This window comes from Paramisgurnus dabryanus, chromosome 1 (genome assembly GCF_030506205.2).
Source record: "Paramisgurnus dabryanus chromosome 1, PD_genome_1.1, whole genome shotgun sequence".
Lineage (NCBI taxonomy): Eukaryota > Metazoa > Chordata > Actinopteri > Cypriniformes > Cobitidae > Paramisgurnus > Paramisgurnus dabryanus.
In genome coordinates this window covers 58,305,436-58,331,638 of record NC_133337.1, presented here as the reverse complement: position 1 = coordinate 58,331,638, position 26,203 = coordinate 58,305,436, and the positions used below count along the sequence as shown (strand labels likewise).

General features: G+C 36.9%; 1 protein-coding gene across 6 annotated transcripts; it reads left to right on the top strand.

Annotated features, from left to right (window-relative positions):
- Positions 1-186: 186 nt before the first annotated feature.
- On the top strand, positions 187-25,534 carry mpp3b (MAGUK p55 scaffold protein 3b). Of its 6 annotated transcripts, none has more exons than XM_065242611.2 (20): positions 187-326; positions 5,440-5,568; positions 5,674-5,792; positions 6,795-6,872; positions 7,013-7,093; positions 8,692-8,829; positions 9,059-9,140; positions 12,963-13,048; positions 13,167-13,241; positions 13,743-13,939; positions 14,272-14,336; positions 17,927-17,947; positions 18,669-18,707; positions 19,073-19,138; positions 19,573-19,737; positions 19,858-19,938; positions 21,276-21,369; positions 21,453-21,561; positions 21,783-21,905; positions 22,024-25,534. In XM_065242611.2, exons 2-20 carry the CDS (start codon positions 5,544-5,546, stop codon positions 22,201-22,203), a joined length of 1,824 nt encoding a protein of 607 aa, XP_065098683.1. In that variant the 5' UTR covers positions 187-326; positions 5,440-5,543; the 3' UTR covers positions 22,204-25,534. The 6 variants fall into 6 exon arrangements, with proteins under 6 accessions (XP_065098683.1, XP_065098680.1, XP_065098685.1 ...); XM_065242608.2 differs by having other exon boundaries at positions 18,666-18,707; XM_065242610.2 differs by lacking the exon at positions 187-326 and adding an exon at positions 379-508 and having other exon boundaries at positions 18,666-18,707.
- Positions 25,535-26,203: the final 669 nt, after the last annotated feature.

The following is a 26,203-nucleotide window of genomic DNA, read 5'->3' as shown; positions in this document are numbered from 1 at the left end:
TGGTACAGAAAGCCATTGCACAGCAGACCTATCTGACAACTGCTACCTATCAGCTCTTGCCGTATCACAGCAAGCATCATTAGAGGAGAGAGTGAGGAAGAGGAGCAATGGGGGATGGTGATCGAGCAAGAGATTGAGGGAGGGCTGAAGATTGTGTGTAGAGAGAGAGAGAGAGAGAGAGAGAAACAGAGAGGGAGGGGGGAAGGGAGTGAACAAATGAAACATACTAACAGAGAATCGAGGATCAGTGTAGCAGGAATTGCTACAGAGATGCCCAGGGTTTCTCCATGTAAGAGGAAATACTCTCTCTCACACACATAGTGAAGGTAAGATATCCTCCCATTTGCATGGCTGGATTTATAATCCGCTCAGCGGACAGAATGAACAGCAGGGGGGTGGATTCGGACTTAAAAGGATCTCAGCATCCAGTTAATGCATTTTTTGCTGGCCACATTCATTGACGGACAGTTCTTGGGGAGACTATGGGATGCACGTCCACTGGAATGAGGTAGAGATGCTGGGTATCTACAGTATTAACATTCCTCGGGTTCACCTTAGTTTGTTACAGTGATAAGGCATATACATGGATTGAGTGATGTAGATGTAGTGATGTTGTTACTTTCTTTTTCCACATGAGCTTCTGCTTTCTTGGAGGTTCTTGTGATGCACCTGTGATTTGTCTGTGTTATGTCATGACTGTGTGTGCGGGTCATATTTTGACACTGGTTTGGGGACCAGCCAACAGTTTACTAATACTAAATGATGTGATTAACAATGTTACAATGCAAACATTTATCTGTGAGGGTTAGGGGATAAAAAATCAGTAGCTCAGTTTAAAAATAGCAGATATCGATTGAAAATCCCCATTTTGATAAACACATGCATACATTTTCAACCATTGATTCATATATTGTGTGCAGTATGGTGACAAGTTGATGTTTTCTGATAATCTGAATTTGAATGCATTTGGCTTTATCACATAGTGCTCAGTAACTGCTGTTGATGTTGTACAATAATCTGCTTCAAAGAGATTTCATTTGTATCCATCTAAGCATCTATAGTATGTACATGCACAAAAAACAGAGCTGTTTTTACTAATATTGGCCTTTAGCAGTGCTTAATAATGAGGAGGACAGATGGTGGCAGAAGGGTGGGCAGAATGACCTTGTCTCCCACCAGAGCCCATTTTCAGCCTCACATGAATCAGTCAGGGAAAAGACTGTGCAAAAGACCCTCTGTTTTAAAGCGAAAGTCAGTGAATGGTGAAAGGTCAGGCAAAGCTCATCCAACATTTTCAGACTGCATGCTACTGAAATTGACATTTTTACAATGAAGCTTTCGGTTAAAAAGTTTTTTAGGCATTAGTGGACAACCCTGTTTTACGAAATTATGTACCTATAGTCACGTAAATTTTTGATTCTTTTCCGTGACACTGTCATGTTTTTCTATGTTATTCTGTGACGGTGTCACACATTTCTGTTTACGTGTCTGCTTTTTTTCAAACCATTGTTGTTTCGGTTTAGGGTTAGATTTGGTGTTTGCGTTAGGATGTCATTTTAAGTATTGATTTATGCTATTTTTCTAAATTTATTTTTCTACATTTTCTGATTTTTAAAACCATGCACCTGGCTTTAGGGTTAGAGATGGGTTTGGGTAAGTATGTCATTTTATGTAAATTTAACCTTAAACCGAAGCAAGAATGATTTGAAAATAGGAAAAAGCGGTCGAGTAACCAATACGTGCCAATGACAGCTCAGCAGAAATGCATGATACGGTCACATAAAAACACGGAAAAACGTGACAGTGTCATGGAAAATAATCAAAAATGTACATGACTATAGGTACGTAATTTTGTGATACTGGGTTGTAGTGGATGTCCTTTTGGTGCATGCACTTTAAAAATGCTTTTTTTCAACCCAGCAAACACAGGGTCAAACACAGAGAAACCCAGTGGTTGGGTTAAATTACCCAGAAAATTTTTATATTTGACCCAGCATGGTTTAAATCAACCCAGACTTTTGGGTTGAAACAACCAAGCATAAATATTTAGAGATGCACAGATATAAAAATGTTCCATCGATAGCCGATTGTTCAGACTACCTGCCGATATGATGCCAATTTGCCAATAGTTTGTTGGTTATTTTAAATTCAAAACTACATTTGTAAGATTACATTTTGTGAATGTTATTTATTCATATAATAACCATTAATATTGAACATTAAACTAGTGATGTTTCTTTACATTTTCTAAACACAGAGCTCAAATTCACTACAGTTTCCTGTTCTCTTTTGATTGACAGGATATATATAAATACATTTTTTAATTATTGGTTGATAGTGTACATTTTTTTTAGTTTTTTCGGCAGATTATTGCCCAATATATTGGTGCACCTGTAGTTATATTACAACCCAATTGTTTGGGTTCATCTACTAAAAATAGCTTGTTGGTTTCCACACACCTATTTCCACACAACTGAACTGATTTATCTGAACAGAAGACGTGGGAATTGTACTTACAACTAAAAATGAAGTTCACTCAACTTATTTTGTTTAAATGTATTTGTGTTGAGCCAATTAACTTTACTGGCTTTTTTTAGACAATTATAAAAAAATAATAATGTCTTTATTTTTTTATCATAATGGTGCTGACAGGAAGCACCTGTGAGTTAAAAGCATGAGTATTTGCACATTATTTATTCATTAAGTAAAGCTGCATATGTGCCAAAATGATACAAATATGCTCATCCTGAACCTAAGTGAAACACTCACACTTCACCACTATGGTAACCCCCCCCCCAAAACCTATATAGTAACAGAAAACTTCTGGATTTTAACATTAAAAAACAAATAACATGTCCTCATAACTTTCATCTTGCTTAAAAACACACAGTTTAGTACCTCATTTAACATTTACTGTCTTTATTTGTTTATTTGATTGCTAACATGATTAATTCCATAATGTATTATCTTCTTACAGTGTTAATTTACTAGTCAACTTTGAAGTGGATCAAAACCTCTTACTGTATAGAAGTTGTCTTAAAACCAATTCCAAATATCCATTCTAGTCTTTGGACAACTTTGATGAACTTTTCTGATCCACTTCAAATGTTAGTGTATTTGTCTTTTGAAGCAAAAGAGAATGTTTATGTAACGATCAATACACTGCGTATCATGAAAACATAAAGTTCAGATATGACAGCACATAGAAACTTGTTGACTCTTGTGTCTCGTGATGAAGCATGCATAAACTAGTCACACAATATTTATTTGGGTGAACTCTGCCTGTAACTGTAGCATTTATACATTCATTTTTTACTCTATTGAATAAGTGTAAATATTAAAGTGAAGAGAGGGTATAAGTGGGTAAGCCATTAAATTCAGAAATCCTCAAAGTGATCATTAACTGATAAACTCTAATTATATTTAGCTTCCTTGTCTAGACAGGTGATGAGATGTCATTTCTAAAAGGAAAGCAGGGCTGCAAAATAGCAGTGTGGAAAGTCTGATCTGAACAACATATGTGTGGTGAGAAGCCTCCCAGTGCATCTGCAGCATGAGATGAAAAGAGACACAATCCAGCGTAATCTCTTCATACGTCATAATCAGAGACAGAGCGATTCTTCTGGGGCTTTTGAGAGAATCTGACAGATTAAACAGCTTTCAGAAAAGGAAAAGTCCTCGGAAGGATACATCTGGTCAGATACAAGATGTGCTCAATTTTAACATCATGACACCCCACAAGAGATAAGTTGTTATAACTTATAAAATAAAGTTAACACATATATATTTTATAAGTAATAAGTAAATCTGAGTTGAATAAACAAAAAAATTAAGACAGCAAACAATTTTTTACAGTGGAGATGTTGACATTTGATGAATTCGCAGCTGTGTTTCATTGTCAGTTTAGTCTCAGATGTTTCTCCTAAAATTGCTTAAGAGAAATAAAAATAGAAACAAATGAGACATATTTTAAAATGCATTAAAAGTATGTGGCTTTGTAATATTTTTGATTTAATTCAACTCAATTTAAAAATATTAGTTAACTTAAAAAAGTTGTGTTAAAATTGCTGTGTGAACTTATATTTGTAAGTTGAACTAACTTGAATTTAAGGCAACAAGGTCATTTTTTAAAATTGAACCATTTTTTACAGTGAAAAGTAGAGTTAAAATTATCTAGTTATTTTGAATTTGATAAGAAATGTTTGAGATCATATTGAAATTTTAATATATGGGAGACATAAAGCAAAAGTTCCCATTTGCTCTCCACTTAATCCAGGGGTGTCCAAAGTCGGTCCTGGAGGGCCGGTGTCCTGCAGAGTTTAGCTAAAACTTCCCTCAACACACCTGCCTCAAAGTATCTAGTCTGCCTAGTAAGACCTTGATTAGCTGGATCAGGTGTGTTTGATTAGGGTTGGAATAAAACTCTGCAGAGACACCAGCCCTCCAGGAGCAGGAGTGGACACCCCTGACTTAATCATATTGATGTCTAGGAGAAATACATGTGATCTGTGATTTTTCTCACTTATGGGCTGTAGTGAAATATTTTATAAGCTCAGGTATTTTGGTTTTAAAACTATATTCCTAAATGTTCAAAACTTCTGCCTGTTTTGTTTGAAAGCACCTTATATATTTCTGCTAAAACTCTTTTTTACAGTTATATTTACAGATATCTGCCATTCACAGGAATCCAGGAATTGCATTATCTCCATTGTTTATTACCATTTCTCGGTATTGATGTGCAGACAAAATAAATTATTATATTAATGCACACATCACCCAATTGTTAAAGCATCAATTGACTTGGATAAGTAAGTACTGAAACAAGTGCAGAGCAATTTATAAATAGCTGTGTGTCGTGATTTTGATTTCTCTGCATAAAAACATGTGACAAAGTACAGTATTGATTGTTGTTGCCATGGGATTATTTTCCACTGGACTCTTTCAGGAGGTGAAGTGATCATATTTCTACTTACTTCACTAATTTACTCGGATCAGGTGCAGATCACCAGAAGCAGTATACAGTATATCCTTCTAAAGACCGATGTTTTGCTGCTATTGAGATTGAATTTCACACTGACAATTTAGATGTTATTAAATGCTTGAATGACTATCTTTAATAACTTTATCTTTTAATAACATCTGACAGTGAACCTCATTATGAAAACCGTATGTCAATTAAGTAATCATATGGGCATAAAACATATTACTTATGAATTTTACCAATTCTGCTGGGTTCTTTTTAACCCAATGCTTGGTAAATATCGGACAGAACACATGTGTTAAACCCATAACCTAACAATGCATTGAAAAGACTCAGCTTAGGTTAATTTATTAACCCTAAATGTGTCTAATGTTTATCCAGCGTTGGGTTCAGGACTTATTTCCCAATTAACTTAATTCAGACTTCCTAAAGTTAACTTTTTTATGTTATTTTCCTAGGTTTTGTGGATATGTTTTTTCTGATGTGCCTGCATTCTGAGTGAATTATAAAAAAAGAAGATTTAGCATTTTTTTCTGCATCTCTGACTCTCTCATGACCAGCCATGCCTGTTCTGTCACCTGTCACAGGTAGGTAATTCATACAGCAGGTGTGAAGCTATAAATCCTTTTGATTTTCTTTCTACAACCTCATTGTTAGTACACTATATTGCTTACCCTCATTGTTTGCTGCAGGTTTACATGAGATGCTTGCACTCCTTACTTCTCAGCTTCATCCAGATGCGAATCATAAAGAGGACCTGGGCTTTCTCAGGGAAGTCTTCAGTGAGAGGAGCCTTAGCTATTTAATGAAAGTGTGTTATCCACGATGGCAATGTTTACTAATGTTTACTTATGTACACTATGCAAAATATGCAAGCTTTCTGCAAAAATATGCAAACGTCTCTGATAATCAGGCCCATAAATTCTCAGAAAAATGTACAAAAGTTTTCACTGGGACAGTACATTTTCTAAAGTTCCTAATATGTACCATTTTGGTACTTTTAAGGCACCAATATGCGATTAGAAGTGTACTTTTTGAAAAGATACCGACGACAATGTTTGTACCTTATTGTACGTTATATCTGAGAATGTACAGAATTGGTGCAGCGTAGATTTTTTTGGGAAAATTTGCAGAATTTTGAGGAATGGATTTAAACCCTGCTATAATGCTATTGTATATGCAAAAATGTTCAGCATACAATAAACACATTGCAAGAATACTGCATACTATAAACCTAACGCACTTGACTTTCTATTTTTAGTGCAATGAAAAATTTAAGTAATTACAGCACAATATTATAGACACAAACATGCACAAAAGCAAGCAATATTGGGAATGCCCTCAGGCAACCATTTCTAGGCATTATTTTGTAACTTCTAAAATGAATTTTGTTCCCCTGTTTAGCACGTACAGTATGCTTAGGGGTGGGGGTCGTGCGTTTGTTATCAGAACGGGGAAAATGGGAACAGAATTCATTCCTGGAGTGAAATCGTACAGAGTGATACACAACAATATTTAGATGGTCACTATTTCTCTATCAATATAAGAACTGCAAATAAATAAGCACCAATGATTTTCATGCACTTCCTCCCCAAAGAAAAGAATTTATACACTTGCAAAACTTTCTGTTTTAAGAGTGATGCATGGTTTTTAACATTAATTGAAAATATATTAATATATATAAAATAAAATTTAAAAAAATGTAAATTATATACCATAGTAGTTAAGAAAATTAAGATTCCATGTCAAACATAAGCTTTATTTCATCTCTAATATATTTGTAATAAACAATTCTAGCATACTGTTTTTCCAGATCCATGAGCGACTGAGGCAATACCAGCTGCAAAGCCCGACCCCGGTGTTCCACAGCGCCTCCTGTTTAGCAGAGGATGTAAGTGTGTTTGACATCTGACCTTTCACAACAAAATGGTGCCAGATTTATGATTATAAAGGATTGTTTTGGATGTTCTTGCTGTACTAATACTGCAAAATATTGTTGTGACTGTGTGATCCGATGGTCTGGATTGACAGGTTGCAGAGGAGCTACAGAACGGACCACTGGATGAAGATGAAAGAGAGTTATTAACACTTCTGACTGCTCCACATGTGAAGGTTCAAAACTCACACAGACACACACCAATTCCTGTCTTTACTTATACCTACTCTGTAACACAACCAGGTTCTAACCAACAGAGGCTTTTAAAATTAAATAGTGTTTGTAGAAATTAACATTACCCAGTCCTATATTAAAGAAACAGTATATTTACCTATGAGGTACTACTATGCACTCTTCAGTTTTAATATACTGCGTACAGTGTATAAACTCTTTAGGGTCAAAGATGTAGGCCTAATTTTGAAAGGGTACCACTCAGTGACCACTAGGGACCTTTTTTCTTTTTTGTATAGGATTTCCTTTCTTTGGTTGAATACAAATATTTTTGGAGAAAAATATAAATATTTTTTGCTTATTTAGAGATCAATATGTCACATATCCATGGCAACATAAAGATTAGTAACATTAAATATGGCAGCACAACGATAACATCAAATTTCATTGGTTCCTGCATGTCCTGTGACAGAACACATTAAATGCTCAAACTATTAAATATTTGGATTCATTTCTAGTTCATTATTTGGTTCATTGGTTCATTTTATCCTAAAAATGTTTTTTTTATCAATGCTGGCCACTTATCTTAACCCTTAATCTGACTTAACACTAAAATAGCTCATCACTTTTGAAATAAGGTCACATACATTAAACTTTTAAAGTCATTTCACAGAATTCTTTCTAAACACATTATACATGTTAAAAACATACTGCAGAAACACGTTACAAAGACTGTGAACTATGTACTGCATTGTGGAGTTAGCCTGTTAAACAGTTTTTCCACATTTCTGTGTTCAGGATTATTTGGGCGGGGCTAAAATGGTGTCTCGATGACACACTGGAGCCACCGCACATGGCCCCACCCCTAATACAATCACGAGCATTAATTCAGTTTATAGAGGTATTTGAAAGTTGAAAGAGATGGCAGTTTTTCCTGGAGTGGGCGTGGTTTCACTGCAGACATTGGACACGACCCCCCAGTGTTTGAAAGCAGAGAATCCTGCCTGTTTCTTCAAGATTTTGATAACTTATTTTATTTACTTGCCGTTTTTAAATCATTCACATTTGTCTGGGTGTTTAACATCACATTGTTCTGCGGTGTGACAAACTGAGAACACATTTAATATCAGACTTGATTTTAAATCCTTCTCATCAGTACATTTTAAAGCATGATCACTATGGATGTGAATACTCCTACTTGTGTCCTTGAAAACAATGTGTTTAGTCACTTTTAATGCCAAAACACAATCATTTCTGTTTAGTCATAAAAAAGCCTGCCCCTGGTTTCATAGACATGGCTTAAGGCTACAGAGCCTTAAATAACTTGCACTGACAGATCTTAAAATATGCCAGTGCCTATGATTTGTCTCACGATACACACCAGTAACGTCTTTTTCTAAAGCATGTTTATAAAGGATGCTAAAACGTCTTAATTTAGCTAAGGCCTAGTCCTTTTTTTGTTTGTATCTTTTCTTTTTCAAAGTGGTAATGCATTATTCTCTACCACTATTTTACGCAACATGTCAATGTTTCGTTCACAGCACTAATGGAGCTTATTAATGTGTCGTTGTGATTTTTTTCATTGTCTCTTACGACCCATTAGGCAGTGCTAACAGTACATGATACTGTGGCCCAGAAGAACTTTGATCCTGTTCTCCCACCTCTTCCAGATGATCTGGACGATGAATTAGAGGAAGAATCTGTGAAGATTGTGCGTTTGGTGAAGAACAAGGAGCCACTTGTGAGTTTCGTTTGCAAGACAACAGTATAGGCTTCTGTGTGTCATCAGTTCATGATGATGTTTAAAAGGTGCTGTAGTGCTGCTTTGGCTATCTGAAGAAATGTTAGAAGATCTGAATTTATCTCACAGATTTTTTTCTGATTGGTTAAAAACAAAGACATGAATTCATGTTCTGTAGTTAATTATGATAAAGATGATGTACTTTAACTTGTAGTTTTTGTCTTCTAAGGGGGCGACCATCCGTAGGGATGAGGTTACTGGAGCGGTGGTGGTTGCTAGAATCATGAGGGGCGGGGCTGCAGACCGCAGTGGTAAGTGACAGACAGCCTGGTCCCTCCCTCTTTCTGCATAACAGTCTGATATGATATTGTAATATAATGACAGATAGTGTAACATAATCTGTGATGACACAGCCAGAGACCATTGAAGTGAAACATTTTAAAAGAAGATGGGAAATATCACATGTTAAATGTTGAAAAAAAGCAAGACTGTAGTCATAGCAAAATCATTATTTTGTTGATATTTAATCCAGACAGCAGATTTTTTTATCACAACCAAAATATTGACTTAAATCCTTCAGATTATGCTTTGCTGTGGGATTACAAGATTACACTACAAATACAGACCAGGATTTAATGGTTGCTATAAAGAGAATATGATTTGATGTGCTTGTGCAAGATTGTGTATAATGTTGTAATGCATAACACTCAGTGTCTATCTGTTTGTCTGTCTGTCTATCTATTAATCTTGATCTCCAACAAAAATATGGGACCAGTGGCTGAGAAGTGCAAAACAAAACAACAAATCCAAAATAAAAACAACAATTTAAAGACAAATTCAATGACAAAATAACTAGTCAGACTTTCTCACTTGTTATTAATTTTCTGACTTATTTTGCCATGGCATTTTGTTTATAGATTTGCCTTGTGTTTTTAAATTGTTGTTTTTATTTTGAATTCGTTGTTTTGTTTTGCACTGATCTGCCACTGTAACCATCCTAAACTTTTTTTTGTTAAAACATTTAAACCTGAATATAATCACTTTTGGGACCAAAAAAAATCTATGCACAAGCTCTTATTTAAGCAAATGGGAACATACTAAAATACAAAGTTGTTCTAAAATTATAAATCATTCTTTTAACTTTTACCTCAAATTCTTATGCTGGTAATATAATTTGTATTAAAGGGCACACATTATGCAAATCCTCTTTTACAATGTGTTTGGACATAAATGTGTGTTGTCAATGTATGAACACAAAAACCCATTCAATGAAAAAAATTCACCCTTCTACTTCTTTTTAATTCCCATTAAACCAAAGCAGTATCATTAGACATTCTGCTTTGATTCTCTTGTTAATATGACATCATACTGATAAAGTCACGCCTATGGCTAACAACTGACTGGTTAATTTGACCCAAAGGTGCTTTTCCAAATGTGTTTGTTAGCACTTTTCTGCAACAAAGCTAAAGATATTGTATTCAGCTGTATTCACAGGAATCAGATCTACAGTACTGTGCAAAAGTCTTAGGCCACCAGCACCAGACTTGTTGTTTTAGAAATTTTAATGTCCATCCATATTTATTTTTCAATCTATTTTATTAAGATACAAACTGGATAATTCTGGAAATATGTTAAAAAATATATATTTTCAGGACTAAATGTCTTTAGGCATCGTTGGTGTTTAGTGTGACCTCTCTTGGCACTAAACACATCTTGAGCGTTTTTGAGCAGAATGATGTAAAAACACCAATTTCTTTAAAATTAGAACTATTTTATTTTGGTTTAAGAGATCCTGCGGTACCCTGCTACTGCTCAAGTGGAAGGGGAGTTTACCCTAATAACTTGACACATCAGTTTACATTTTATACAGTTTTTAATACTATATACATATTTCCTGTATTTTCTGGATGTATTCTATTAAAGAGACTGAGCAACAATTATATATGATCAATATAACATTGCAAAAACAACAAATCTAAGGGGCTGTTTACACTTGGTATTAAAGGGATACTTCACCGATTTAGCATTCAGCTTTGTATCTGTAGAAACCCGGCAGTATTACTGAATGACCATGTTTCCCTCCATCATTTCCCCCTGAGAGGAGAGATATCTGCATTTTGGTTCTGCAAAAAAGTCCTCCGATGATGCAAAAATCGTCATATTACATCATCGGAGGACTTTTTTGCAGAACCAAAATGCAGATATCTCTCCTCTCAGGGGGAAATGAGGGAGGGAAACATGGTCATTCAGTAATACTGCCGGGTTTCTACAGATACAAAGCTGAATGCTAGATCGGTGAAGTATCCCTTTAAGATGTGTTTTCATCGATCGGATCACAAGTGGACGAGAGATACACATTACGTTTACACCTGGTATTTAAATCCGTCTCTTTTGTCCACTTTCGTCCTCTTCTGTCCTGAATACTGTGAGGGGGTGGTCTGTCGAGACGGTGGGCGGGTCTCTCCACTGTCATTTAAGTTATGATGAGTTTATATGGACGCAAACTAATAATAGAGTCCACTGCTTTTCTAGCAAGTAAACAGGCTGAACAGTGTTTTGTACGCGTGTATGTAAGAGCTTTCTCTGATATTTCAGCGCAATTGATGAAATAGGATTGCACAACTTTCACACGCTTGCAAAATGAAACTGCGAAGATCAGCCGTGTTAGTTTTATCAGTGAAAGGCTAAAAATAGTGCTGTTCACCGTCTGTTCGCACCAGAAGTCAGAAAAGACTTAAAACATTGTGTTTAGTACCTAAGATTAAATAAATGGGCGGAGAGAAGGTGGTCGCGTGTGTCTGTTCGAACACATTCATTCACGTGTTTCGACTACCTCTGAATGTGGTTGAAAGTGGGCGAAAGTGGACGAGCTCAAAATGTTTTGAACACCGTTTACACTTGTGATCCGATCAATGAAAACGCATTTTAATGCCAAGTATAAACAGCCTCTAATTCTGGCATGGTGGCCTAAGATTTTGCACAGTACTGAATTTTTAAACAAAAGCGCTCACTGTCTCTTGATAGGGAGTGAGTGCAAAAGCTCATTTGCATTTAAAGGTTCACACATACTTTTCTTGCCTCCACACACATAGAGGCATTTTAAAAATGCTATAATAAATGATCTGTAAGGTATGTTGAGCTGAAACTTCACAGAGACTTTTTAGACACACCTGAGACTTATATTACATTTTCATAATATGTGCCCTTTAAAGGACAAGTTCGGTATTTTACACTTAAAACCCTGTTTTCAGATTGTTTATGATGAAATAGAACGGTTTTGACTGAAATTTGGACATATGATGCTGTCCCGAGAATTTTCGGGGTGTTTCTCCCACCTCTATAATGGCTTTATAGGTGCACAGGAACAATCCTTCCTAAAATGCATTAAACTTTCATTTACAAAGACGTGAAACTCACCGAGTGGTAAAGGGTGTTCACTGGTATGCTCACACAAAAATCGCTGCAAAAGACGTATTCCAACAGGTTTTATCGTAGTTTTGTCCAACTCCATTGACTTGTATTAGATGTGCTGTGAGGTACAGTATTACTCCGCGCCGGGAACTTTGTTTCTATTCTTGCAATTGGCAAAGGCGGATTATCGCCACCAACTGGGCTGGAGTGTTTATTATTCAAGCTCTCAAAGGAAGAATATACGGGTGTGAGGCGTTTGGAAAAATAGGTCCACAAGTTTACAACGAATGCTAAAACACCTGTTGGAAAACATCTTTTGCAGCGATTTTTGTGTGAGCATATCAGTGAACACCCCTGACCACTTGGTGAGTTTCAGGTCTTTGTAAACGAAAGTTTAATGCATTTTAGGAAGGATTGTTCCAGTGCACCTATATAACCATTGTAGAGGTGGGAGGTGAAAAACAAACACCCGAAAATTCTCGGGGCAGCCGCATATGTCGAAATTTCTGTCAAAACCGTTCTATTTCATCATAAACAATCTGAAAACAGGGCTTTAAGTGTAAAATACCGAACTTGTCCTTTAAAACGCATATAATTGCATTAGTAAATAATAACTCCTTGAAGAACAATAGGGTGCTGCATTTTTACAAGTGGTTTCAGACTGTTGGAACCCAATGTACTTTGAATGCGGTGTGACTAATGTTGCCTGAATGCTCCTTCAGGTTTGGTGCATGTTGGAGATGAGCTCAGGGAAGTCAATGGAAATCTAATCATACACAAACGTCCCGAGGAAATCAGCCAGATTCTGGTGTGTGCAAGATTCGTTTCACTTACTTTACAAAAGCTGAGTCATTCCTTATCTAAAAGCAAAAATGCATTTATGTGATTAAGTGTCCTTGATGTAAATATTTTTCACTGGGTTGCAGTCTCAGTCTCAAGGCTCGATCACTCTGAAAATAATTCCTGCCATAAAGGAGGAGGACAGATTCAAGGAAAGTAAGGTGAATGGATCCCTGTTCTCAGTGTACATGTCTGAACCAAAATATATTCATTTTCAAGTGAATAAATTTGCGACACCAAGAGAGTACCAGAGATGGACTCGAGTCACATGCACTGTAAGTTGCAAATATTGCGTGAGGGAAAAGAAATCTGAATTAATTTACATTCATTTACTCTTCTGTTTACGATGCAAAAGCGGAATGTCCTATAAAGGAGGCATTTACAGAATAAAAGGGCCACTTTTTTAAGGTCCACTTTTACCAACTTAGTGAATAATAAATAATAGGTTTAAATGTACATAGCATAACAGAACAAACTATAATTTGAATCAAATACACTCAAAAAAAGTGTTGGTTTTAACCCATGGTTGAGTCAGATATGGACACATTTTAGGTTAATTTAAACCAATGGTTGGATTTGTCTAGCTATTAGGGTCCTAACTGAACTTAAAAGATGTAAAGCAATTAAATTTGTAAAAAAAATGTTTTTATTTCTGTACCAAGGTCTATTTAAGAGCCCTGTTTGATTACACGCCATTTGAAGACAAAGCCACGCCCTGTCAGGAGGCCGGGCTTCCCTTCCAGCGTGGGGACATCCTTCAGGTGGTCACTCAGGATGACCCAACATGGTGGCAGGCCAAACGAGTGGGAGATAGCAACCTGCGTGCTGGACTTATTCCCTCAAAACAGTTCCAGGAGAGGTACACAATACAAAGATAATTTTAACCTTGTCATTTAATAATTACACTCTAAGTATGTGTTAATATTTTACACATTTTCTGTGTTATGCTATTTAACACATTATGTTTCATCTTGTGTTGATTTTGTTTTCAAATAAATAAAAGTGACAACACTAAATGTGTTAAAACAACACAAAATGTGTTGTTCAATAATGACACAGAGATGTGTCTAGTTAAAAGAATGAACACAGAGTTTACTCCTTATTTACTGTCATCTTAGATCACATCATTTCAGAAATGCTTATTTTATTTTATTATCAGAGTGCTTATTTTAGCAATGTTTAAATTTGCAGACGACTGTTATATAGGATCAAAATAGGAACGTACCAGAGCCCGAAATCCCCTAGAGCAGCACCATGTAAGTAAGCTACTGCTGCAGTATATTTAAATATAATCTAATTGGCTGTTCGAGTCATTTTAACTTATTTTCATTGCTGTAATTTATATAAAAAGTTGAAATTGCTTAAAGGGATAGTTCACACCAAATTGAAAATTTTTACACTCTCAAACCATCCTAGGTGTATATGACTTTAAGCCAAACACAGTCAAAGTTATATTAAAATATTCTGGCTAATATATTCACTAATTAACACTTATATTTTGGCTCTTTCAGCTTTATAGTGGCATAAGAATGCAATTCAATTTTTTAAGTATAATCATTTGGATTTACAAGTATTTTTTTGCATGATTTGCAAGACTTCTGTTCTTGATGAGTTGCTGTTACTTATTAAAATAAAGTTGAATTAGCTTAACAAAACGGAAAAAAACTTTCATCCTACCTTCATTTGTTCTCTTTTTAGAACCTCTTTCTTTAAGAATAGCAAATTTTGAGCAAAAAGCTAAAATAATTGCATTTTGTAAAGCAATTTTGTTAAAGGTCAGATTCAGAACGAAGATCACAGAGTTTAAAATATCGTTAAATTAAATGTTTAAGTTAAGTGTTTTTGCTTCAGTTTTTTGTGGGTAAAAATCTAGTGGATAATAGTGTCACAAGGTGACGATCTTTTTAAGGGCGGAACCAAAGTTAGGGATGTTTGGTTCCGCCCGGAAGGTTTCCCACCGGGCTGCATTCGAGGACGGACCTTCTCACTTCCTGGTTTCCAGGACAACGTAATCAGGGCTTTACGAGCCACAGGTGAGAGGAATTAAGCAAGCGAAGTGTGATTGGAGGCTGTGTGAAATAAAAAGCTCTGCTGAAACACAAAGAAGAGAGCGTCAGACACGAGAGGCGATCGACACAGGGAAAGCTCCTCTGCCTAAGGCAGCAAGATGATCCGCACCTTTTGAAGAGCCCGTAGGCTCTGTTGATCCGGGCTGCGCTACGAGCGCGCGGAAAGAGGACAGGAGCCACGAGAGGCGAAAGAAAGGCAGGACGGGAAGAGAGAGAGTAAAAGAGCACCCCGAAGAGAGATTTTGCTGGCTGGAATAGTGCGATTGTGAGGACATCGTGAACCTTAAAGGTTATGAGGAGAACGAACATATGACGGATTGAGACGAAGTGGAAAAGGGGATCTAAAACGGCATCGCTGTGGGTACTAGAGCAAGCTGAAAGTGACTGTTGTATTGACCTGGTTTATGTTAACTCCCTTCAGGAGAAGGAGGACGGCCCTACCCCTCATAGAGCGTGGTGGGTGAGCTGAGGAAATATTTACCGAAGCAGACACAAATAACGAACATCACTAGCTGGGCCGCATATTTCCATCGCCAAACCTGAACGAAGCGAAGTGAGAGAAGACTGGCGTCCTTTTTGTACACTTGGAGTGGTGGGTGAGTCTTTGTGCTGTGGAAACCTTTATTTTTGACGTGGTGCTGTCTATTGCTGTGGGTTGCTGTGTTTGGCTGTGTGTTTTGTCAGATTAACCCCCGCCTTCACACACTTCGTCAAGGGAAGACAAAGAGGCTGCTGGCGTAGTTAGTATAATACAGCATACGTTGTGAGCGTGCTTCGGTCCTCCAGAAATAGTACGGTGCTCAGAAACGATTCTTCCCCCTGTCTAGCCATTGGGTGGATGTGAAGAGTGGCGGTGAAGAGCCGAGGAAGCAGCAGAGGTGTGAGTACGATTTGGGGCTATTATTTTTGATGTTTTCCATTGCACAAACGTTGTTGTTGCAGAGAGAGAGGTGACGTAATCCCTTCGTGCCGTGGCCTCTACAAAGGGGCGCCCCTGTCCAGAATTCGAACACCTGACGGCAACAAGGAAAGGGCAGCGCTCGGCCCGGTGAGACGCTGGGATTTTCCGCCCCTCTGCTACCATCTACTGGTCGTGAGGGTTCGCCCCCGACGCTACCTAAGAATTACTTACCCCAGCACACGTCGCGCCGATTGCTGTAAGCCTGCCACTATGTTTCTGTGTCCAAGTCGATACCTGTGGAGAGAAGAGGACAGCGAGTGATTATTCTGAGGAGAAACAGAGTGAAACCTGTACTTACGGTACACTGAGTCCAGCCGAGAGGTGAGAGCTATCTTAAAGCAAATTAACTGTGCTTCTGTGTCCAAGCCGATACCTGTGGAGAAAAGAGGAGAGAGAGTGATTATTCTGAGGAGAAACGGAGTAAAACCTGTACTTACGGTACGCTGAGTCCAGCCGAGAGGTGAGAGCCATTCAAAGAAAAATAACTGTGCTTTTGTGTCCAAGTCGATACCTGTGGAGAGAAGAGGAGAGAGTGAATAATCTGAGGAGAAATCAAGGAAGCCTGTACTTACGGTACGCTGAGCCCAGCCAAGAGGCGAGAACCGTCCAAAGCAGAGTAACTGTGCTTTTGTGTCCAAGACGATGCCTGTGGGAAGAGAAGAAAGAGAGCGAGTGAACGACCTGAAAAATGAACTGTGTGAAACCCTGCCAGGGAGATAACGAGAGCCTGAAGAGGCCGTTATTTTAAGTTCCCCTCCCTCTTTCCCCTATTTAGTTTATTTTAAGTAATTTAAATAAAGAGTATTTTAATGTTATGCTTACTGTGTGTGTCTGGTCATTGGGGTGGCTTTGGGAACCTCCTCGAGGTGGAGAAAGGGGCGTGACCTTATTAACATCTGGGTCCACCCCTACCTGTGACAATAGCGTAATTACAGATTACCGTAAAACCTCGTCAGGAAAGAGTCATTAGCAGAGAAATGTTTTCTCTTAATTGATAAGATAACTCGTCATTGGCGGGGAACGAGTTAAGTTACAGCAAGTCCTCACTATAGATAAAAAATTAAGCTGAAAAGACTTGAAAATCCAAGTTGAGTATACTTAAAAAATGTAAGTGCAAAAAATCAAATGATGTTTTATTAACGTAGTTCGGGAGGAATACGTCAAATAAACTACTCAAGTGCCTAGCTGTCTACAATCCGTATTCAACATATCTACCCAAGTAGCACGAAGGCAAGCCATATATAAATCACAATCAAACTCACCGAAGATCCTCTGCAGTCTTCAGAATCCCTACATTACCCTGTCTCCTCTCACTTACCTGGTTATTTCCTAAACCTAAAGGGGGGAACTCTGTGTTCGGGTCCATTTCCTAGCTCAAAGCCCTCTCCCCGTACAGCATCCCAAATACATTTACAAATTAAACTATCCGACTTATTTGTAAGTGTGAACTTGTGAAAACCTGATCCATACAGTAATTAAATATCATCTAAAGTGGAGCGATTAGATAATTATTCTGTATGGTTGGGTCAGAGGTTAGCCTCCACCCTGACCTCGGATCTCTTGTAAACACGTGTATAGCCGTAGTTTATAACTTTTGAAGTGGTTCCTTACTAAACCCAATGCTTCGCCCCAGAAGGCTAATAAAACTGGGCTAATCTTTACTTTGGGGTGAACTTTTCCTTTACTTTATTTTCAGCAGTTAATGTCATCTTAAAAACATATGCTGTCGTGACTTATTGATTGCATCATTTTTTACAGTGCAGTAGCTAGTGATGCGTGTGCTGTTGTGTTTGTTTCCTCATTCTGCTTACCCCAGATGATCAGACTTGTGAAAAAGGTAGGTGGTTTTGACCAATGGAACCAAAGGATTTGAAACTTCTCAAATGTATTTGTATCGGATATTTGTATAAGAGCCAATGACATGACACACTCTATTTTCAATCGTTTAAAAATGTACTTCATGCTCAGTTTAATGCAAACTTTAGCTATTTGCATACTTTTGTCGACTAGAATAAGCAGGCATGTTTTAAAATTCTGAAAAGGAGCTCTTTTGAAACATTTTTTCATACTGGAATGTGTAATTGACCCAATTCTTACTCTTAATTGGCTGGGTTATTTTTAAGCCATGTTGGGTAAATATTGGACAGAACACACTGCTGGGTTAAAAATTACTCAATGGTTGGATTACAACAACCCAACATTGGGTCATTTTTAACCCCCGCATTTGTTCGGTCCAATATTTACCCATTATGGGTCAAAAATAACCCTGCCATTTTTGGAGTGCAATTACATGCTGGGTTGCCATCTTAAAATCGTGGCTCGCCAATGAACAAAACTCTTACTGTATGTGAATATTTGAATAGAGCAGTTGCATTATTTTTGCAATATGCACTTGCTGCCTTTTTTGCCATTGTGGTCCTTCTGCCCTCTCCAATAATTCTGACCCCTGCTAAGAAATCTCCTTGTAAAATGTATCCCACCACCCCACTGATTATCCTCTCCTTGCTACTCTTCTGTTCTCCCTGCCCCAAATCACCCGTCCACCCACCCACCAGAAGACAGTGATAGTGCGGGCAGTGGAACTGGACACCACATAGGTGAGAGCATGCACCTCCACACACTTAAAGCCTCTTCACGTGGCTGTGGATCTGGATGATGCATTGTTGTTTGAGACGCTTTATTGTCACCCGGTCATCGGTCACTGCTCGGCTGCTGGCTTAGGCTGTTCTCTTCTTTGTGCGAGTTTTTGGTCTTTTGGGTTTTATTGTGTGCCGTTTGCTAGAGAGAGACTTTGGCAGGCTAATGCTGTGAAATGTTTGTGCAGCTTATTAACTGTAAACCGGCGTGAACAGGGGACTGTTGCATCAGGGATATGGCTCATGTAGGCTTTGGCATGGCTGATCGCTTGCAGTGGGTTCTGTAGAATAATGTCGGATGTGTGATGGTCTAACATTAGTTGTAGTTTCTCCAAAGTGTAAGGTGGTGGCACCCTCCTGTGGCCAAGCCTTTTCCTGGGAATTTTACTCAGGTACCACATTTCTTTTATATTTGTAAGGTGAACAGATGCATTGCTGCTTTACCTATTGCATAATTAGTGTTCGGTAGATTTACAGTGAAGTTTACAGTGTGCTGCTAATCACTCTTGAGATGTTACATAAAGGACTATTATAAAATGTCTGGTTGGTTCAACTCATGATTGGGTAAAATATGGACAAACCCTTAAATTAGAATGGTTTAAATTAGAAAATGTCCATATTTGACCCAACCATGGTTTGAAACAGCTAAGCATTTCTTTTCTAAAAAAAATCTCTATGTGATTCTGGTGTGAGAGACATTCCTACTTTTGAGGATGCTTCATTTTCCACCCTTGTTTTTCTTGTGTGATCTTTGTTTCATGTGGTTCTATCATATCCGCTGTATTTTGTGTTCCCATGCTCATCTATATCGTCAAATCTTTCACAGCTGGTCTCAGGAGAAGTTTCAGGCTGAGCCGAAAGGATTGTCAGGGTTCGACCACAGAGTCTCAAACGGTGGAGTCTGGAGAGACTGGAGAGTTTCTCATATATGAAGAGGTGACTTTATATCAGATGAGACCTCATGATAAACCAAGACTTGTGGTGCTTATAGGTAAGCTCGAAGGAATTTCAATGTAATAAAATGCAATAAAAGGTATACAATATTTGCCTTTATAATCAAATCTTTAGCTTTATTTATGTACGCTAGCTCTGCTTTCTTCTTCTCCTGCAGGGTCTCTTGGTGCTCGGATCAATGAGCTGAAGCAGAAGGTGATTGCTGAAAATCCTCATCGGTATGGCGTTGCTGTGCCACGTAAGTCCTAGAGACCAGGGATGTTCTTGTTTCTGTTTTCTTTTGTCTCATTTAGTGCTCTAGGCCAGTGTTTCTCAACCCTGGTCCTCAAGGACCCCCTTCCAGAATTTTTTAGATGTCTCCTTATTTAACACACTTGATTGAAATTATTAGCTTGTTAGGGAGACATTCTGCAAGGAGTCTGATGAGTTAGTTCAGGTGTTTTAAATTAGGAGACATCTAAAACTTTCTGGAAGGGGGTCCTTGAGGACCAGGGTTGAGAAACACTGCTCTAGGCAAATTAGGACAATTTTTTTTTTTGAAATATTACGTTTAGTGCTTAGTGCCTTACGGGTCCTAGAGTATAGGGATCTCTAATACTGACCAAACTGTTTTTTATGAATAAAGTTTTTTGCATTAACCCACAAAATTACCACAATAATCAGCATGCATTTTTACAAGAAAATGTAAACAGTTTTGGGTGACATAAGGGTGGTATTTTTGCCAATTAAAGCAAACCGTATACAGAAGGTGCAATTGGTAAAACCAAATGTTGATGCAGCTTTTAAAAATAAACCTCGAAAGGTCCAGTGTGTAGATTTTTAGCACAATCTAGCAGTGAATTGCAACCAACGACTCAATTCGCAGCTCCCCCCTCTCTTTCGAAATGAAAATGGTAGTCAACACAAGACAAACACATCATCGTCTGAGACAACGCATCGACAAAATGTGCACTGTAGAGCAGTTTGTCCGTTTAGGGCTACTGTAGAAACCTGGCGGTGCAAAATGCCGACTTTCATGTAAGGGAAAACGCGATGTATTGTAGATAAAAGTGTCTCATTGTAAGGTAATAAAAACAATACAGTTCTTTATGTAAGCCTTTTATACACCACTAATAATATAGTTATGTAGATTATATAGCATTTCTGTCAAGAGACCCTTCTGAAAGTTACACAATGCACCTTTAAAGTGATGATGTGAAAACCACATCATTTTATTTTGAAAATGGATGACCTGTACATAATAATAAAGAGAAAACAGCAAAATTCCTTCAGTACTGTTTTAAAAAGTATCTCAGGGACGATTTAGCCAATATTAGGAGAGTGGTGGTTTTCTTTGAAGATGCTGAAATATAACATAGTTTGATTTTTTTAGGGTGTGTTTAGTCACAATTTTATTCTCAAAGTTACATTTGTATCTATCTATAGTTTTGATGTTTACTATTGAAAAATGTGGAAAAAATAAATAAATAGGAAGTGTTTCAAAAAATGTTAAATAGTAACAATGTAGCAGTGTTTATTCACAAAACTGGAAAGTTAGTATACTTTGATGGGATAATATTTAACTCTTTTCAACAGACACAACAAGACCCAGGAAAATCCATGAGAAGGAGGGTGTAGAATATCACTTCATATCCAAACAGGCCTTTGAGACTGACGTCCAATCTAATAGGTATGATACATAAAAATAAACCAATTCTAACATAAATAGTGCTTACTGTAACACATAACATACCATATACACTGTATATCCAGGTTTATTGAATATGGTGAATATAAGAACAACCAATATGGGACGAGTCTAGAGGCAATACGGAGTGTCCTGGCGAGAAATAAAGTGTGTCTGGTAGATGTTCAACCTGAGGTGAATTATACACTTCTGTTATTAACATTTCTCTTTAGCCAGTTATTAACTTTCTCTCTACAATATTTCTCATACTGAGAGATGATGGTCAGTCTAATGTTCTCATGATAGTTAAGAGGCTGTAATAAAACTATTAAAATACTACAAGAATCTTGTTCTTTGTTTTGCACATAATTGGTCATTTGTGATGCACATAAGATCTTTAATTGCATGATTCCCAGGCCCTGAAAGTTCTCCGTACGGCAGAGTTTAAGCCTTATGTAATCTTTGTAAAGCCTCATATACCTGAGACCCACCAGCACCATACTACATCACCAGGAAGGGCTGATAATGGACACATCACAGTAGGACCAATTTTATCACCTTTGCTATATTATTAATATTTCTTTAAATCTGCTATTGTAACATTTTATTCAAAATTGTACACACACAAAAAAAAATGTTTTCTTCTGTTATGAAAAGGATGAAGACCTACAGGATATGAGGCAGTCAGCCAAACAGATGGACCAACAATACGGCCATCTAGTGGACAGGGTCCTAATAAAGGAGGACTCTGCCAGTGCCTGTGTGGAGCTGAGGAATATCCTGGAACGACTTGAGAGGGAGCCACAGTGGGTGCCTGTCAGCTGGGTTCGATCTTGATAATCCCTCCTTCCCTAAATTAGAATATTCTTGCATATGGTGTAATGAAAACATAGACCCCTCTGCCTCAGTCTGACTCGTCCCGTATTTGTTGTTTGTTATTGTTCAACTGGAGTAAGACACAAATAAAATTGGTGACTGTTAATTGTTCTGACAGTCTGCTGTCTGCTGTAATAGTGATGAATTTGATTTCTAACATTTTGCATGGAAGTAACTATACTTTAAATTCTGCTGGGCAACAACATTGCATTAAAACAAGCCCAGCATAGGTTTATTTGACAACCCAACATGTTTTCTGTCCAATATTTACCGAGCATTGGATAAAATGTAATAATTGAGTTGATCTGGCTGATGTGTTTATTTCTGTTGAGTGACAGATATAAATATCATGACGCATGACTAATCAGATGGGAGACAACATTGATGGAGGTTTACGCACTCTGTGTAAGCTGGGCTTATGTTTACATAACACTCTTAAAAAGCTGGGTTGTTTTCAACCTATATTGTTGGTCCAAAGCAAAACCAGCCATTGAGTTAAATTAACCCCCCAAAAATTATACAGTATTTGACCTAACAATGGGTTAAAGGAACCAAGTATTTTGGTTGAAACAACCCAGCATATGATAATTTACAACCCAACAGGCTGGGTTTGTTCCTTTTTTGACCCAACACTGGGTTGGCATTGTGAAAAACTAATTTTTGTTACCATGGAACCACTTATTTCGGACGATTTCATAAACCTTTTTTGGAACTGAATGGTTCTTTGAAACCATTATGTTAAAGTTCTTCATACAGTGCATAAATGGTTCTTCTATGGCAGGGGTGTCAAACATGCGGCCCGCGGGCCGGATACGGCCCGCAAAGGTGTCCAATCCGGCCCGCATGATGATTTATAGAGTTTTATTAAATATTAAATACATATTTTAAAAACCCTTTTAGGCAGGTTTCTAGTTCGTTTTTAATATGAGAGACTTGCGGAAAGCAGCAAAACGCGGAACATAGAGTAAACACGGTGCCCAAAAATCTTGCCGTTTTATTGTTACCGCTCCGCTAAAGATCCACCGATTCTGGTAATCCACTTCGTGTTTTCCCGCCCGCTCCGCAGCATCTCTGTGTCCACTCTCTGTCTGGAGAGTGAAGACGACAGTTTCCGAAGTTCGTTGCATTAACAGGTAGATTCATTACATTATATCAGTTGTTAAACCGCAGAATTAGTAATTTGTAAGTATGTTTATGTATTTCTTCCGGTAATGATTTGCTGTCAGTGTTCTAAAAGTGCTAACAACTTAGCAAGCAAACAACAACAAAATCTTATTAACGTTACAATGCTTGTCTAATCGATTTAATGTTCCCGATCAGATCTAAGTTAATATAAACACAAAATTTGCTGTTGTTGGCACACTTTGTAAACAAAAAATACAAAAAACAACAATGCGTTCACAAAATAACGACAGAGAACGGAAAGAGAGGCTTTTAGCAGCAGTTCAACATTGCATTCAAAGCTCCATCAAGCCAGCAGGTAAATCATATTGAATATTAAGCAGATTGTCACACTTTAATTCTTATAATATTTCCCATTATAATCACTTGTCTAAGTTGATGCTAGTAATATAACACATCATATTTATAATACTTTATTAAAACCATAATAATAGTACCACCCCCCATAGTGCCATTTTTGGTTTGGGCCACTGCCCCATCTAGCATTTTCATTTTCTAAATGACTGTTCTCATTACAAATATATTCCAAAGAAAAGTGAATGGTTTATAAATAATTTTGGCATTAAGGCAAAAGAAGTTAAATTAAAGCTTTTCAACCTATAAGGCCAGTGGGTTTGTTCAGATGTAAATTTGTGTGTAATATACAGTATGAGTGTGACCTTATGAAATGTAGTTTTCACAGAGCTGTGTGTTTCCCTGGTTTTCTTGCTAAACAAACTAATTAATTGGTTTGTTTGTTTAGTTAATTTTAACACAATTATCAGCACACTAAGGTTTAAAAAAATTATCCGGCCCGCACTTCATGCCGTTATTTACCATCCGGCCCTTAGCCTAAAATGAGTTTGACACCCCTGTTCTATGGCATCATGTAGCATCTTTATGTTGCACTTAAATTTAAAATTTACAATTTAATTTAATTAATTTCAACGTTCTTGACTATTTAGGAGTTGCTAGAAATAAAAAAACATGACATTTCTTAAGCTAAATCAACTTTATTTTTATGATTTATAGCAACTCCTCAATAGTTAAGAAAGTTATAATTTATTGTAAATTCAAGTAAACTTAAAAATTTAAGTGAAACGAGGATTTTATTTTTTACAGTGCACCATCTTGCTGGCTGTGTATATTTAGTCCAATGTAAATGAAATTGTTGTAGGATATCCTGTATATTTGCAAATAATGTCAGTATTGATATTGTGTAAAATGCAATATTAGTGCAGAACCTGTCAAAATTTGATTGTAATCGTGATTTTTGTATACTATATCAAGCTGTTGACTGATGCTTTTCTGTATGATGTCTGCTGTATGTAGTTCATTAAGCAAATGCAACATGTTAACATCTTTAGAGCCATATAGTACTGTCGAAAATGTTATGAATGTTGTTCAAAATGTAATGAATGTCGACCCTTTTAGAATATATGGAGTATTTTGTTATGTTGTATATGTAAATTGTTATAATAAAATATACGGTATTTACAATAAGGTTGTATTAGTAAACATTGGTAAATGGATTAACTAAAAAAAAAAAACATTGATCAATGTAGTTTTTCAGCATAAGCAGTGGTTCTCAATTCCAGTCCTCGCCCCCCCTCCCAGAATGTTTTACATTAATGTTTTAATGTCTTCTTATATGAAACACCTGAATCCACTCATCAGGCTCCTTGATTAACAAACTAACAAGCTGATGAACTGAATCAGGTGTTTTTATATATGGAGACATCTAAAATGTTCTGGGAGGGGGGGCCAAGGACTGGAATTGAAAACCACTGGCAGAAGGTAATGTTACAGTAGTTAATGTCAGTGCGGTTAGCCATATTAGTTGATAGGGCAATTAAGTAATGTTAACAGCTACAACGTTTTATTTAAAAATTTAATTTAGAAAATGCTACATTAGCCTAATTAATATTAACTAATATAAATAAATGCTGTATTCAAAGTTAGTTCATTTTAGCTAATGCATTAACTAATTTTTAGCAAACACAACCTTATTGTAAAGTGTTACCAAACATACTTTTAAAACAGTATTTATTCACTTATTTTTTTAAATAAGTTGTAAAATATTAAATGTTATTTTATCTAGCAGTTTAATATTAAAAATTGTAGAAATGTCTCACTGCTTGCTGTTGCACACTGCTAATACAGCCACCCAGCACCAGATGGTAGTAGTAGACTATACAGGACTTCCTGTATACAATCATGTTTAAACCTCTCAATATGTCAGGCAGATCAAGAAACCAGTGTTTATAAGGATTAAATGTACATTTTCTTAAAAAAAGACAATTTTCTAATATTTTTGGCCCATGTCAAACTGAAGTGTTTGGTTTTATTCGTGTTTAGCTGTGAAGATATTGCCTAATATTACTCACATACTGTATCAGGCCAGATTTGGGTTCTATAGATCACTGGTTATGCGTCCAGAGGAATGTAAAATTCATATACGAACTATGCACATAAATTATATTTAAAAGAAATTATATTTTAAAGCTTTAAATAAATGACTGTGTAATGGAAATATTCTCTGAAGAGTATTTTTTTAGAAGTTTCTCTTAAAATAAATTTTTAAAAGAATTTAAAGGAAACTAAATCTAAACAGATCCATAACATATAGGCCTATAGTTTGTGGATATAACCAGATCATTTGGTTATTGAATCATTGTTGAGAAATGTTGGAGAAGTAATTTCAAAATCTTTGACTTTTGGTTGCAGAATGTGGTACCTTGGAAGTTGACATGGTTGAAATCTCTTCTGCATTTTTTCTCATTTAATCTCAAAACTGTCT

What these genes read in the sequence shown, in the direction of transcription:
- mpp3b (XM_065242608.2), top strand. Translation starts at nt 5,544, where the DNA reads ATGCCTGTTCTGTCACCTGTCACAG. An exon ending in AGGAAATCAGCCAGATTCTG is followed by an intron (nt 13,049 to 13,166) that starts GTGTGTGCAAGA and finishes ACTGGGTTGCAG; the next exon opens with TCTCAGTCTCAAGGCTCGAT. An exon ending in TGGAACTGGACACCACATAG is followed by an intron (nt 18,708 to 19,072) that starts GTGAGAGCATGC and finishes CATTAGTTGTAG; the next exon opens with TTTCTCCAAAGTGTAAGGTG.